General features: G+C 48.5%; 1 protein-coding gene across 3 annotated transcripts in view; it reads left to right on the plus strand.

Moving 5' to 3' along the window:
- Window positions 1-16170, plus strand: part of CDH3 (cadherin 3) — a 59789-nt gene that overhangs the window by 28875 nt on the left and 14744 nt on the right. For all 3 annotated transcript variants that reach the window (XM_033218798.1, XM_033218799.1, XM_033218800.1), the window contains 9 exons: window positions 5658-5743; window positions 7408-7551; window positions 7772-7927; window positions 8033-8177; window positions 9367-9542; window positions 10545-10673; window positions 11863-12048; window positions 15235-15476; window positions 16001-16146. In XM_033218798.1, coding sequence (XP_033074689.1) covers window positions 5658-5743; window positions 7408-7551; window positions 7772-7927; window positions 8033-8177; window positions 9367-9542; window positions 10545-10673; window positions 11863-12048; window positions 15235-15476; window positions 16001-16146 — 1410 coding nt within the window. The remainder of the gene's footprint in view (window positions 1-5657; window positions 5744-7407; window positions 7552-7771; window positions 7928-8032; window positions 8178-9366; window positions 9543-10544; window positions 10674-11862; window positions 12049-15234; window positions 15477-16000; window positions 16147-16170) is intronic.

Genomic DNA, 16170 nt, shown 5'->3' on the forward strand with positions numbered 1-16170 from the left:
ACGAGGTCAGGAGATCGAGACCATCCTGGCTAACACGGTGAAACCCCGTCTCTACTAAAAATACAAAAAATTAGCCGGGCGAGGTGGCGGGTGCCTGTAGTCCCAGCTACTCGGGAGGCTGAGGCAGGAAATGGCGTGAACCCGGGAGGCGGAGCTTGCAGTGAGCTGAGATCTGGCCACAGCACTCCAGCCTGGGCGGCAGAGCGAGACTCCGTCTCAAAAAAAAAAAATAAATAAATAAATAAATAAATTTCTGATGACCCTAATCACTGGGAAAGTTCGTTTCCTTTCAGTCATTTTTCTGTGCATAGTTACATGTATTACATAGTAGTTCTGGATTCTGCTTATTTTGTCTTATAAGAACTTCCCTATCTAAACTTACATTGCATAGCTGGATAAATAACCCATGGAGTAAGTGCCCCATAGATTATTTACCTTTTGCCCTATATTGAAGATGATTTAACCTTTGCCACATTATCCTTCCTGGTCCTTCTAGCACTAAGGCAAAGCAGGGTTCCCCAGAAAATGAGTCTACAAAGCTGTGTTCTGACAATAAAGGACAGGGCCACCCTGGGGATCGTGTGGCCCCTGGGACCCTCTGGAACTGAATCAGGCCCGGATCCCCTTTCCCCTTCTTCCCACTGGCCAAGCACGTCACAGCCCAGCACTTCTCAGCGGGGATGTCGTCAAGGAGGCAGGGCTGCTTCCTGAGCAATCTTCCCTTTCTCATCATCACATTCCAGCCTTCCCACAGAGGATCCTGCTGCATGTGGTAAGCTCTTGGGCTCTGAGGCAGCTCTTTAGGGTCCCCGAGCCCCTCTGTCCTCTCCCATTCACTGAGTCCACTGCCTAAAAGATGAGCAGTGTCTTAACTTCCTTTGCCTGGATGAGTTTTGCCTGGTTTTGAACTTCCTGTCAGTGGAATTATACATATATCCTCTCATCTGGCTTCTACTAGTTAACCTTACGTTTGTTAAATTTCCCATGTTGTTTGTTGCCTGTCCTTGTGCTTCATTCACTTCATTATGTGAATATACCCCAGTGTTTCTACCCATTCTCCCTCATCGTTTGGGCTGATTCCAGCTTAGCTATTATGAATAGTGCTGTTATGAACATTACAATACTTAAGTTTTGGCAAATGTATTTTTGTTGGGTCTATACATCACAGTGGATTTGCTGGGTCTTAGGGAATTCGTATATCGATATATACTGCCAAATTGTTTTCCAAAGTGATTGTCCTCCCATATCAGACTTTTGTTTGTGTGTGTGTTAAAATAGGCATAACATAAAATTTACCATTTCAACCATTTTTAAGTAAAGAATTCAGTAGCACTAAGTATATCCACAGTGTTGTGCAACATCGCCATTATCTATCTCCAGAACTTTTTCTTCATCCCCAACAGAAACTCTGTACTCATTAGGCGTTAGGCAATAGCTCCCCTCCCCTCCCTCCCTCCCTCTCTCTCTCTCTCTCTCTCTCTCTCTCAGGCGTTAGGCAATAGCTTCTCTCTCTCTCTCCTCTCTCTCTCTCTCTCTGTCTCTCCCCGCCCCAGGTCAATTTCTTTCTTTTTCTTCTTAGAGAAAAGTGTCTTGCTGGAGTACAGTGGTACAGTCATGGCTCACTGCAGATTCAAACTCATGGGCTCAAATGAGATGGGCTCAAATGATCCTCCCACCTCAGCCTCCCAAGTTGCTGGAACAGGTGCATACCACCATGCCCAGCTAATTTTTATTTATTTATTTATTTTTATTTTTGAGACGGAGTCTCGCTCAGTCGCCCAGGCTGGAGTGCAGTGGCGCGATCTCGGCTCACTGCAAGCTCCGCCTTCCAGGTTCACGCCATTCTTCTGCCTCAGCCTCCCAAGTAGCTGGGACTACAGGAGTCCGCCGCCACGCCCAGCTAATTTTTTGCATTTTTAGTAGAGACGGGGTTTCACTGTGTAAGCCAGGATGGTCTGGATCTCCTGACCTCGTGATCCGCCTGCCTCGGCCTTCCCAAGTGCTGAGATTACAGGCATGAGCCACTGCGCCTGGCCAACCCAGCTAGTTTTTTAAAAAGTTCATGTAGAGGCTGGGTGCAGTGGCTCACTCCTATAATCCCAGCACTTTGGGAGCCCAGGTGGGCTGATCACTTGAGGCCAGGAGTTCAAGACCAGCCTGGCCAACATGGTGAAAAGTCATCTCTACTGAAAATACTAAAATTAGCTGGGCATGGTGGTGCACACCTGTAGTCCCAGCTACTCGGGAGGCTGAGGCACGAGAATCGCTTGAACCTGGGAGGTGGAGGTTGCAGTGAGCCACTGTACCATAGCCTGGGCAAGAGAGTGAGACTCCATCTCAAAAAAAAAAGAAAAGAATTCATTTCTTGATGGACACTGGGTTGTTTCTACCTTTTGGCTATTACGAATGACGCTGCTATAAAAATGAGTGTATAGGCCGGGCGCGGTGGCTCAAGCCTGTAATCCCAGCACTTTGGGAGGCCGAGATGGGCGGATCACGAGGTCAGGAGATCGAGACCATCCTGGCTCTACTAAAAAATACAAAAACTAGCCGGGCGAGGTAGCGGGCGCCTGTAGTCCCAGCTACTTGGGAGGCTGAGGCAGGAGAATGGCGTAAATCCGGGAGGCGGAGCTTGCAGTGAGCTGAGATCCGGCCACTGCACTCCAGCCTGGGCGACAGAGCGAGACTCTGCCTCAAAAAAAAAAAAAAAAAAAAAAATGAGTGTATAAGTATCTGTTTGAATCCTTTTGGTTCTTTCAGGTATATACCTAGCATTGGTCACGTGATAATTCTACATTTAACACGTTGAGGAACCGTCGAACTCTTTTCCACAGAGGCTGCATCATTTCACATTCCCACCAGCAGTGTATGACGATTCTAATTTCCCTCTATCCTTGCCAACACTTGTTGTTTTCCTTTTTTTCTTTTATAGCCATCCTAGTGCATGTGAAGTGGTATCTCATTGTGATTTTGATTTGCATTTCCCTATTAACTAATGATATTGAGCATCTTTTCATGTGCTTATTATTGGCCATTGTATATCTTCTTTGGAGAAAGGTCTTTTCAAGTCCTTTGCCTATTTTTTAAAATTGGGTTTTGTTGTTGTTGAGCTTGATGAATTCTTTATATATTCTGGATATTAATCCTTTAGAATTCTTTTTTGGCGGCCAGGCGCGGTGGCTCACGCCTGTAATCCCAGCACTTTGGGAGGCCGAGACGGGCGGATCACGAGGTCAGGAGATCGAGACCATCCTGGCTAACACGGTGAAACCCTGTCTCTACTAAAAAAATACAAAAAACTAGCCGGGCAAGGTGGCGGGCGCCTGTAGTCCCAGCTACTCAGGAGGTTGAGGCAGGAGAATGGCGTGAACCCAGGAGGCAGAGCTTGCAGTGAGCTGAGATCCGGCCACTGCACTGCAGCCTGAGCGACAGAGTGAGACTCCGTCTCAAAAGAAAAAAAAAAATTCTTTTTTGGCCAGGTGAGGTGGCTCGTATTTGTAATCTCAGTGCTTTGGGAAGCCAAGGCAGGAGAAGTGCTGGAGCCCAGGAGTTCGAGACCAGCCTGGGCAACAAAGTGAGGCCCCATCCGTACAAAAAATTGTACTCTCCTGAGGCAGGAGAATCCCTTTAGCCTGGGAGGTTGAGGCTGCAGTGAGCTATGATTGCACCACTGCACTCCAGCTTAGGTGACAGAGTGAGACCCTGTCTCAAAAAAAAGAATTCTGCTTTTTTATATTGTACTCTTATATATTATGTGAATACTTTGTCATGTCCATATTACTTTTATTATTTTAAAAACCTCATCTGGACTGGGTGTGGTGGCTCACACCTGTAATCCCAGCACTGTGGGAGGCCTAGGCAGGCAGATCACGAGGTCAGGAGTTCGAGACCAGCCTGGTCAACATGGTGAAACCCCATCTCTACTAAAAATACAAAAATTAGCCAGGTGTGGTGGCACACACCTATAGTCCCAGCTACTTGGGAGGCTGAGGCAGAAGAATCACTTGAACCTAGGAGGTGGAGGTTGCAGTGAGCCAAGATCATGCCACTGCACTCCAGCCTAGGTGACCGAGTGAGACTCTGTTTCCAAAAAATAATTAAAAAAAAAAAATTATGGCCGGGTGCGGTGGCTCAAGCCTGTAATCCCAGCACTTTGGGAGGCCGAGACGGGCGGATCACGAGGTCAGGAGATCGAGACCATCCTGGCTAACACGGTGAAACCCCGTCTCTACTAAAAATACAAAAAAACTAGCCGGGCGAGGTGGCGGGCGCCTGTAGTCCCAGCTACTCGGGAGGCTGAGGCAGGAGAATGGCGTAAACCCGGGAGGCAGAGCTTGCAGTGAGCTGAGATCCGGCCACTGCACTCCAGCCTGGGCGACAAAGCAAGACTCCGTCTCAAAAAAAAAAAAAAAAAAAAAAAAAGACCAAAAAACCCCCCTCATCTGTTATCCTTTCTTATTTTAAGGAAAGATATTTTAAAACCAAAATAATAATCTGAAACTAAAAGGACAACCTTTCTGAAAGGACAGTTGGTGCCCTCGCCTGACATATCTATGGACAGGCGTGGGACTGTCCTTGTGGTCTTTGTTGTGTTGTAGCCTAGCAAAAATGGGAGCTCTGGGCAGAGCATGGTGCTGGCAGGACCCAGGGTGTAGCCCCTGGCAGATTCCCTGATTTCTTGCGTTGGCCATAAGGAAGAGTAGGTAACAACATTGGTTGTGAATATTCTCTAGTGTGTGTCTTGGACTCAGGTAGACCTGGCTTCTGAACCTCAGTTTTCTAATATTTGAAAAGGGGGCTGGGCACGGTGGCTCACGCCTGTTATCCCGGCACTTTGGGAGACTGAGGTGGGTGGATCACAAGGTTAGGAGTTCAAGACCAGCTTGGCCAACATGGTGAAACCCAATCTCTACTAAAAATACAAAAATTAGGTGGACGTGGTGGTGCACACCTGTAACCCCAGCTACTCCGGAGGCTGAGGCAGGAGAATTGCTTGAACCTGGGAGGGGGAGGTTGCAGCGAGCTGGGGTCGTGCCATTGCACTCCAGCCTCGGTGAACACAGCAAGACTCTGTCTCAAAAAAAAAAAAAAAAGGTAGGGGGAGGGGATATACCAACTTGGTATCATAGTTGCAAGGATGAAATTCACCTCCAGCTGGTGAATGGTGGTTACTAACTTGGAGTGCTTGTTTAAAGAGTAGCTAAGCATTGGGGATTCAGAAGGAGCAAAATGAACTGGAACAACCCAAGGTTGTCCAAGTGATCCGTGTGGGCATATATATTGTGTGTAAATAGACTCACAGTTCAGAAAATCTTCTGCCTCTAGCTATGACCTTAGTCAACCCCATGTCATATGAGGCCACCTGGGGCTAATGTCCCTGAATGTCTATGATCTTGGTCCTCTGGGACCAAGAACAAAGAAGAGTTTGACCCACAAAGTGACCACGAGGAGATCTTCCCTTGAGGCGATCTTCCCTCTGGAAACCAAACTTGGAAGTCTCATCTGAAACTTGTATTAGTCACACTCCTGGTCAGAGGCGGTAAGCTAAGTCCCCCTTCTGCAGCCACTTAGCAGTCCTTGATCCAGTCAGGGGTTTCCTGGGGCAACTTCCAAAATACTCCTGCCTTCCTAATGCTCTCTTTTCCCCTTCCCCACAGTATTCACGGGCTGCCCTGGGCAAGAGCCAGCTCTGTTTAGCACTGTTAATGACGACTTCACTGTGCAGAATGGCGAGTCAGTCCAGGTAAAACACCATGTCCACCTGCAGGACAAAAAAAAGATGTTCTCTGTGCATGCCCAGATTTCTGGCCAGGAGCCCTTGGTTGCTACGGCTGTTGTGCGCCAAGTCAACCTTTCAGAGGAGCAAGTGTTAGTCCTCAGCTGCCCACAGCTTGGGTGTGAGCACTGATCTAAGGGTGGTAGTGCTTGCAGCTACCCAACAGTGGTGCCTGAGGTCAGGCCAGTGGAGCCAAGAGCTGCCTCATGAGTAATCACCCCATGTACTGGGTCCCTTGGATTCCCTCTCCCACCTCCCTTTACTTCCTTCCCTTATCCGTGTTAACCCCAACTGAAGGCAGTTCTAAACACAGGCCTGCCAATCCCATGAGCCTTCAGGAAGATGCACCTGGAGTGCTTGGCCATACTTCGTTTTAATTTTTGAATAGCTAATAGCCACGTGGTTCAAAAATAAAAAATATTAATAAGCTATACAATAAATATCTCCCCTCGTTTGCCTCCATTTGCCTAAAGCCCTCTTCACCCCTCCAAGAGAAGACGCAGTTAACCACTGTTTCCAGTTTCTTTTCTTCCAGAGTTTATATATAGTCTATATTTATGTGTTACATATTTATTTATATTACACATGTTTTTACATGTTATCTATTTTGTATATATACATATATAAAAACATTCTTTTCCTTCTTATGCAAAAGCTAGGATGCTGTTCACATGTCTGCACCTTTCTTTTTCTACTTAACGGTGTATTAGCACAGCACAATGTTTACCCTCTTTTCCACAGACAACCACTATTAGTTTTTTCCATATTCTCCCTGACTTCATCCACGTATAAGAAAATGTGACTATATGGTCTTACTTCCTACTCTTTTATACAAAAGGTGGAACACTGCCTGGCACATATTAAGCACAATGTGTTTGTTAAATAAAATGCTAAACTATATTAAGCTGCCCTATACCTTAATCTTTTCATTTGACAGTATAAATCAAAGATCAGGCCGAGTGCGGTGGCTCATGCCTGTAATCCCAGCACTTTGGGAGGCTGAGGCGGGTGGATCACTTGAGGTCAGGAGTTCGAGACCAGCCTGGCCAATATGGTGAAAACCCGTCTCTACTAAAATTACGTAAATTAGCTGGGCGTGGTGGCAGATGCCTGTAATCCCAGCTACTCAGGAGGCTGAGGCAGGAGAATCACTTGAACCTGAGAAGCAGAGGTTGCAGTGAGCCGAGATCTTGCCACTGCACTCCAGCCTGGGCAACAGAACAAGACTCCCATCTCCAAAAAGGGAAAAGAAAGAAAAAAGCTCTTTTTTTTTTTTAGAGAGCATACTCATTCTTATTTTGAGAGCTGCATAGTATTCCACTAGATGGATGTGCTGTGGTATATTTCACTGGTCCTCCTGTATAAGTAAACACCAAGTTCCCCTTGCAATAGGCTCATCTAGGTCTCCTCACCCTTACCTCTTTTTTTTTTTTTTTTTTTTATTAAACTTAGGTTCTCACTATCTTGCCCAGGCTGCTCTCAAACTCCTGGGCTCAAGTGACCCTCCCAAAGTGCTGGGATTATAGGCGTGAGCTACCGTGCCCAGCTGCCCTTAACTCTTATAGATGAGAGGATGTTGAGTATGTCCCAGCTATTTGCACCTCTGGGTTAAGGGGTTTCTCTCCTTGCAGGACAGAAAGTCACTGAAAGAAAGGAATCCATTGAAGATCTTCCCATCCAAACGTATCTTACGAAGACACAAGAGAGATTGGGTGGTTGCTCCAATATCTGTCCCTGAAAATGGCAAAGGTCCCTTCCCGCAGAGGCTGAATCAGGTACGACTGTGCCTTCTCCTGGGAATCGTTGGTGGCCCCAGGGACCCCCATTCAAAGGCCTGCATGAGATTTCTTGCTACTGAATGTGTGGGCCGAGAGAGGAAAACCTCCCCTATGTGAGCAGATTCTCCTATGGCAGTGCCCCTCTTCACAGAGGACTCTTTGTCACAGTCATGGGATATTTGTTACTTTGTCAGCTGCCGTTTTCTTTTCCCTCCAGCTCAAGTCTAATAAAGATAGAGACACGAAGATTTTCTACAGCATCACGGGGCCGGGGGCAGACAGCCCCCCGGAGGGTGTCTTTGCTGTCGAGAAGGAGACAGGCTGGTTGTTGTTGAACAAGCCACTGGACCGGGAGGAGATTGCCAAGTATGAGGCAAGTAGCCTTTAGTGTCTACTGTAAATGTCCCCTCAGAAGTGGGGTCCTAGGCCTGGGGAGGTGGGTGGCACCAGGCTGACCCCAGAGCTGTGTACCCCACAGCTCTTTGGCCACGCTGTGTCAGAGAATGGTGCCTCAGTGGAGGATCCCATGAACATCTCCATCATCGTGACCGACCAGAATGACCACAAGCCCAAGTTTACCCAGGACACCTTCCGAGGGAGTGTCTTAGAGGGAGTCCTACCAGGTAAGAGGACTGGGAAGGGGACTGCTACGGGGCTGTTGGGCCCACACCCTTAAATGCTAGAAGATCCCGCCATACCTGATTTCCTTGGCTAGGTATCAAATTACTTGGGATCTTCTTAAAAATCCAGATTCACCCCCTTCCATCCCAAGGTTCCTGAATAAGAATGATCCTGGAGCAGAGCTCTGGAATCTGTAGATGTGAAATTTTCCCTGAAGCTTCAGATGATCACCCAAGCTTGGGAACCACGAGCTTTGGAGCTTCAAAGACCTAGATTTGAATCTTGGCTTTGCCTCTTTACTGGCTGTGATCCTGGGCATATTCTTGACTTCCAAGCCTCAACTCTCACATCTAAAAATGGGAGTAATATCAACCTTGAAGAGTGGTGAAGATTAGAAATACCATGTGCAGAGTGTTACATCATACAAAGCGCCTAATGCGAGGCTCTTGAGTGCATGGCAGCTACAGGGAATGCAGCAAAAACTGGAGGTGTTAGAACATGGCTGATGGAGGCCAGGCGTGGTGGCTCACACCTGGAACCCTAGAACTTCGGGAGGCTGAGGTGGGCACATCACTTCAGATCAGGAGTTTAAGACCAGCTGGGCCAACATGGTGAAATCCTATCACTACTAAAAACACAAAAAAATTCAGCCGGGCGTGGTAGCGGGCACCTGTAATCCCAGCTACTCAGGAGGCTGAGGCAGGAGAATCACTTGAACCCGGGAGGCAGAGGTTGCAGTGAGCTGAGATTGTGCCACTACACTCCAGCCTGGGTGATAGAGTGAGACTTCATCTCAAAAAAAAAAAAAAAAAAAAAAAAAGAGGCCAGGCACGGTGGCTCAAGCCTGTAATCCCAGCACTTTGGGAGGCCGAGACGGGCGGATCACGAGGTCAGAGATCGAGACCATCCTGGCTAACACGGTGAAACCCCGTCTCTACTAAAAAATACAAAAAAAAAAAAAACTAGCTAGGCGAGGTGGCGGGCGCCTGTAGTCCCAGGTACTCGGGAGGCTGAGGCAGGAGAATGGCGTAAGCCTGGGAGGCGGAGCTTGCAGTGAGCTGAGATCCGGCCACTGCACTTCAGCCTGGGAGACAGAGCGCGACTCCATCTCAAAAAAAAAAGAAGAGTTCCAGAAGTAGACAGGGCTGGAGTTGGAACTGGGAGGACAAGATACTCATCCCTTCTCTCCAGGTACTTCTGTGATGCAGGTGACAGCCACAGATGAGGATGATGCCATCTACACCTACAATGGGGTGGTTGCGTACTCCATCCATAGCCAAGAACCAAAGGACCCACACGACCTGATGTTTACCATTCACCGGAGCACAGGCACCATCAGCGTCATCTCTAGCGGCCTGGACCGGGAAGTGAGTGGCCCATAGGGAAAGTGCTGCCTACCCAGACTTGCCCAGGCTGGAGTCTGACTCTGGGAGCAGAAGCTCCCATCCCTGCCCACAAAGCCCAAGGCAGAACAGTGAGGACCCACGTCAGCTGGGATGGCTGCTGCTGGGTTCACATGTGATGCCCCTGGTTCCCTTGGGCCCGTGGCCCACTGCCAGCCAATCTCGTTAAATCTCCTCCAGGGCTGGGAGGCAGCTGTAAAATGCCTACTTTTGTTATTTTCTGTGGGTTTCCTCATTTCCTGTCAGAGTGGCTCACTTAGTGTGCACATTACCCAAATTGGTCCCTTATGTGCCACAAAGTAGAATTAGTTCCATGGATACTGGAGTTGGTGCCTGTTTCCTAATTGATACCTTTATCCAAATCCTCACTCAGAACTCTTATTCTGAAGCCAGGCACGGTGGCCCACGCCTGTAATCCCAGTACTTTGGGAGGCCGAGGTGGGAGGATTGCTTGAGGTCAAGAGTTCAAGACCAGCCTGGCCAACATGGTGAAACCCCGTCTCTACTAAAAATACAAAAATTAACTGGGCATGGTGGCGGGCACCTGTAATCCCAGCTACTTGGGAGGCTGAGGCAGGAGAATCACTTGAACCTGGGAGGTGGAGGTTGCAGTGAGCCAAGATCACGCCACTACACTCCAACCTGGGTGACAGGGCAAGACCCTGTCTCAAAAACAAAAACAAAAACAAAACTCATTCTGGAGCACTCAAGGGTCGGGGCGATGCCAAGACTTCCCTAGGACAGGCCCAGGAGAACTATTTGGATCTCTGGTTCCCTTTCCAACAGCATTCTCTGCTTCTGTTCTCCTGGCAGTGAGGGAGGGCTGGTCAAGGAGTCAGCATTATGATAGGGAGAGATCCTCCTCTGCATCCGCACACCCGTGCGCCAGTGCTTCCTGGAGGTCAGGGGAGGGACCCTTCAGATTGCACCCACAGTGGGCTTCCCCTCTCCTCTCTTTTTCCCCAGAAAGTCCCTGAGTACACACTGACCATCCAGGCCACAGACATGGATGGAGACGGCTCCACCACCACAGCAGTGGCAGTAGTGGAGATCCTCGATGCCAATGACAATGCTCCCGTGTTTGACCCCCAGAAGGTAATGCCGCTTCCGCACTCAGTCCCTCATCAGATAACGAACGACCAAGGTTTGCCTTTCTCAGGAAACTGGAACCAGCCTATGTTGCTTCAAATGCCAGTCCCAGCACTATGGCTGTGTGACCTTAGGAAAACTACCTAAACTCTCTGTGCCCCATTTCCTAATCTGTGAAAAGGAGATAATGATAATACCTGCTGCATTGTTCTGAGTTTCAAATGAATTAACCTATGGACGTTTCCTAACACAATGCCCGAAAAGAAGTGCTCGATATGAAAATCTTTGTTGATTTGAAAACATATTTTCCTTGTACCTACACCTGCCTATCTTGTCCCAGTGAACGCTTGCGCACCTCCAAGGCAGAGGACTCAGTGCCAATCAAGGTGCCAATTACGTCCTCCCGCTTCCATCTTTAGAGAGCTCTGAATGTTAGTTAGGTCTGAATCAAAATGTGTAATGGGGCCAGGCATGGTGGCTCACTCCTGTAATCCCAGCACTTTGGGAGGCCAAGGCGGGCAGAACAGTTGAGGCCAGGAGTTCAACCTGGCCAATATGGCAAAACACCGTCTCTACTAAAAATACAAAAATTAACCAGGTGCAGTGGCGCACGCCTATAGTCCCAACTACTTGGGAAGCTGAGGCATGAAGATCACTTGAGCTTGGGAGGTGGAGGTTGAAGTGAGCCGAGACCACACCACTGCACTCCAGCCTGAGTGGCAGAGTGAGATTGTCTTAAAAAAAAAAAAAAAAATTTTTTTTTTGTTCTGAGCAGCTGATTTTCCAGTGTTTGTCACATGTCCGAGAACCTCCAAAAAATTCCTGTTCAGTGCCCCAGCCCATTCAGGCACCTAGCCCTTCTTGCCACCTTCCTTATTCCTTTCTGATCTCAGCGGGATAGGTAGCTACACGTGGCAGGGGCTTGGGCATGTAAACTTGTGAGATTTCTGGAACATCAGGCCCCTGTGTGTAAGGAAAGCAGGCACAGGATTGGTGTGGTCTGTGCCGGCAGCTGTGAGGCTGCTGCTGGGGACATCCTGCCGCTGGGTATACCCTGAAACCCCACAAAGTGGGTGGGTGGTCCAGGAAAGGGTAAAGGCGTGGGCATGCCCTGAGGTTGGATGGAGGCTTCTCAGCCTCTGGAGTGGGAGAGTCGTTATCTGCTCTAATAGCACTGTGCTTCTCACACTGGCAGTATGAATCCCATGTGCCTGAGAATGCAGTGGGCCATGAGGTGCAGAGGCTGACAGTCACTGATCTGGATGCCCCCAACTCACCAGCGTGGCGTGCCACCTACCTCATCGTGGGCGGTGACGACGGGGACCATTTTACCATCGCCACCCACCCTGAGAGCAACCAGGGCATCCTGACAACCAAGAAGGTGAGTGAGTTCCGGCCTCAGACAATGGCTATACCTGGGGCGGTCAGGTCTGCAGCCTTCAGGATGAGGAGCCACTGTCAACCGTGAGCTAGTCACCAGGAATCGTACCAGCCCAGTGGCTCCCAACAGTGTTCTACCACTCTCGTGTTGTGGAGTCCCTTTGTTCAAACTAAATCTTACCCAGGAGCCCACTTCGTAAATGGGTAAGAGTCACTGATCTAACTGAAGCACATCAGTGGAGCCTCCTCCTAGACCAGAGTGTCCAGTGGTTGCCCCAGACCAGTCTCACATAGAGGTCCATTTTATTGAAATCCATGTTGACTTTGTATTTACTCTAAAACTCATGTCTAGGTGTTTAGATAATAAAATGTTTTGAATCACCTAGTGCTTAGGCACACTCCTGCCTCTCAAAAAGTCTCTTTTGTGTGTATGTATTTTTGTTTTTATTGGGGTATAGGACGTGGGTTGGGTCAAAAAGTCTGAATAAGGCTAGGCCCAGTGGCTCACACATATTCCCAGCACTTTAGGAGGCTGAGGTGGGAGGATCGCTTGAGGCCAGGAGTTTCAGATCAGCCTGGTGAACATAGCAAGATCCCATCAGCACTAAAAAAGAAAAAAAAAGAAGATGGGCCTAATCTTGCATCAGTTTCTTTTTTTTTTCGAGACCAAGTTTCGCTCGTTGCCCAGGCTGGAGTGCAATGGCATGATCTTGGCTCACCACAACCTCCGCCTCTGGGGTTCAAGCGATTCTCTTGCCTCAGCCTCCTGAGTAGCTGAGATTACAGGCCTGCGCCACCGTGTCTGGCTAATTTTTTTGTATTTTTAGTAAAGATGGAGTTTCTCCATGTTGGTCAGGCTGGTTTCAAACTCCCGACCTCAGGTGATCCTCCCGCCTCGGCCTCCCAAAGTGCTGGGATTACAGGCGTGAGCCGCCACGCCCTGCGCATCAGTTTCTTTTACTTCCTGGTTTACTGTGAAGAATGGTGTGGTTTGAGAATGGTGTGGTTTGAGAATATAAAATATTGTATGAAATAATATATTTTAAAGACTGGGGTTTGCTGTCTTCTTTTCTGCAACAAATACTTTGGAATGCCACTTTGATATTGTGAAATGATGTGAAATGAAGTTCATTTATAATATAACTAACCTAACTCATGATTTCTAAAAATAGAGAATATCCTAACTAAAATAAAGAAAAAATCCAGCCAGGACAACATGGAGAAGTCCTGTCTACACTAAAAGTACAAAAAATTAGCTGGGGCCGGTCACGATGGCTCATGCCTGTAATCCCAGCACTTTGGGAGGCCGAGGCGGACAGATCACCTGAGGTCGGGAGTTCGAGACCAGCCGTCATGGTGAAACCCGTCTCTTTTGTATTTTCTAAAAATACAAAAATTAGCTGGGCGTGGTGGCATGCGCCTGTAGTCCCAGCTATTTGAGAGGCTGAGGCTACTTGAGAGGAGAATCGCTTGATCCTGGGAGGAGGAGGTTGTAGTGAGCCGAGTGTGCATCACTGCATTCCAGCCTGGATGTGGTGACACACACCTGTAGTCCCAGCTACTCAGGAGGCTGAAGTGGGAAGATTGCTTGAACCCAAAGGGTTGACGCTGCAGTGAGCCATAATCAAGCCACTGCACTCCAGCCTGGGTAACAGAACAAGATCCTGTCTCAAATAAAAATTTAAAATTTTACAAAAAAAAGTTTACTGAATATAAAATATTTTGATATGTAAACTTTTGGGCACAGCTATACTAGAAAACATAATGAAGTGGTCAGTTCCCCACATCCATTTGTAGAATCATCCAAATGCAGTGGACACTGTGTTACCCTGGCAGCTCAAACTGCAAGTTGTGTTGATGTCTTCAGAACAGTGAAGAAGCAACTCTTGAAGTCCTGAACAAATTACAATAGGAGCTCCCCTCAGTAGCTGCATTCCTAGAAGATGCAGTATGTACTAAAACACAAAAAGTTGGCTTATATGTAAAATGTGTTCTAGACTCTATATTAAACAGATTTTTCACATCCAGGAGTGTATTAATGTCCATGAGCTGCATTCCTAGAAGATGCAGTATGTACTAAAACCACACAAAAACTTGACTTATATGTAAAATGTGTTCTAGACTCTATATTAAACAGATTTTTCACATCCAGGAGTGTCTTAATGTCCATGGAGATATTAGCAAGTCACATAGGATATGGAATAGCTCCTCGTATCTGTAGCATTCTGATTCTGAGACACATCATCCCTGCCCCAGCCTGTAAATGCCAGTGGTATCCCATCATTACGACAACTAGAAATGCTTCTACAATTTGTTTTGTTTTGAGACAGGGTCTTGATGTGTCAACCCAGGGTGGAGTATAGTGGCACAGTCTTGGCTCATTGCACCCTCAAGCTCCTAGGCTCAAATGATCCACCCACCTCAGCCTCCCAAATAGCTGAGACTACAGGCATGCACCACTAGGCCCTGCTAATTTTTTTTTTTTTTTTTTTTTTGAGGCGGAGTCTTGCTCTGTCGCCCAGGCTGGAGTGCAGTGGCTAGATCTCAGCTCACTGCAAGCTCCGCCTCCCGGGTTCACGCTATTCTCCTGCCTCAGCCTCCGGAGTAGCTGGGACTACAGGCGCCCGCCACCTCGCCCGGCTAGTTTTTTTGTATTTTTTAGTAGAGACGGGGTTTCACCGTGTTAGCCAGGATGGTCTCGATCTCCTGACCTCGTGATCCGCCCGTCTCGGCCTCCCAAAGTGCTGGGATTACAGGCTTGAGCCACCGCGCCCAGCCTGCCCTGCTAATTTTTGTATTTTTGTAGAGACCGGGTCTCGCCATGTTGCCCAGGCTGGTCTTGAACTCCTGGTCTCAAGCAATCCAGCAGCCTTGGCTTCCCAAAGTGCTGGGATTACAGGCGTGAGCCACAATGCCAGGCCCCCCAATTTTCTCAAACATCACCACCACTCCACTGGGAACCATTATTCTAGGGCTTATTAATACAGTTACCTTTAGGATGGTCTGAGAGGCCCCATTAGATGTGCACTCAGGAAACACAGGAGTGTTCATGGGACAGAGAAGGGGCAGCATGGTTGCTAGTGGGGGCTAAAGCCCCTCAAGTTTTGGCTCTTTCCTTCTGACGTCTCAACTGTACTGTAGTCCTCTCAAAATGGTGGTTCAGGTCCTTCTTCCTCTTCTTTCCTAGGGTTTGGATTTTGAGGCCAAAAACCAGCACACCCTATATGTTGAAGTGACCAATGAGACCCCTCTTGTGCTGAAGCTGCCAACCTCCACAGCCACCATAGTGGTCCACGTGGAGGATGTAAATGAGGCACCCGTGTTTGTCCCGCCTTCCAAAGTCGTTGAGGTCCAGGAGGGCATCCCCACTGGGGAGGCTGTGTGTGTCTACACTGCAAAAGACCCTGACAAGGAGAATCAAAAGATCAGGTACTCAGGAGCGGGACTCGGTGAGCAGCATGCACTGGTGCAGTTGGCGGGTGGGTGATTATGGCCAGCGTTTGTTCTGATTACCGTAGAGACTGTTAAATAGGAATATCCCTCCTGCATAGGTCCTCTTCTTCCTACCCTGTTTGAGGCTGAAGACTGAATAGGGGTTTGGGGGCAGGTATTTCTCACTCTGTCATGTATCCCTCTTGGGACTCCTGCACCTGCTGCTTTAGGACCCCGTTTATGGGCGAGGCACGTTTTCCGTATGATCCTGCTTAGGTGCCTAGAGGTCATCAGCCAGTGGGTATGAGGAGGCCCTGAATGACGCGCCTTGGGGCAACCGCCTTCCCTCACGGGAAGGGACAAGGGAGCGAGCGGTGGGGGCTGGGGCGAGTGTGCCTGCGCCCAGGGAGTCTTTTCATGTGTTGCCAGTGTCAGACCACAGGTCTCTCCTTGTGGCGCTACAGAGTTCTACAGGATTCTAAATATTCTGGATGTTACTCGTCTCAACTTTTCCTCTCCAGCTACCGCATCCTGAGAGACCCAGCAGGGTGGCTAGCCATGGACCCAGACAGTGGGCAGGTCACTGTTGCGGGCACCCTAGACCGTGAGGATGAGCGGTTTGTGAGAAACAACATCTATGAAGTCATGGTCTTGGCCATGGACAATGGTGAGAACATCCTCCCAGCCTTCC

The sequence above is a fragment of the Trachypithecus francoisi genome, unplaced genomic scaffold (genome assembly GCF_009764315.1).
Source record: "Trachypithecus francoisi isolate TF-2019V2 unplaced genomic scaffold, Tfra_2.0 Lachesis_group10, whole genome shotgun sequence".
NCBI classification, from domain to species: domain Eukaryota; kingdom Metazoa; phylum Chordata; class Mammalia; order Primates; family Cercopithecidae; genus Trachypithecus; species Trachypithecus francoisi.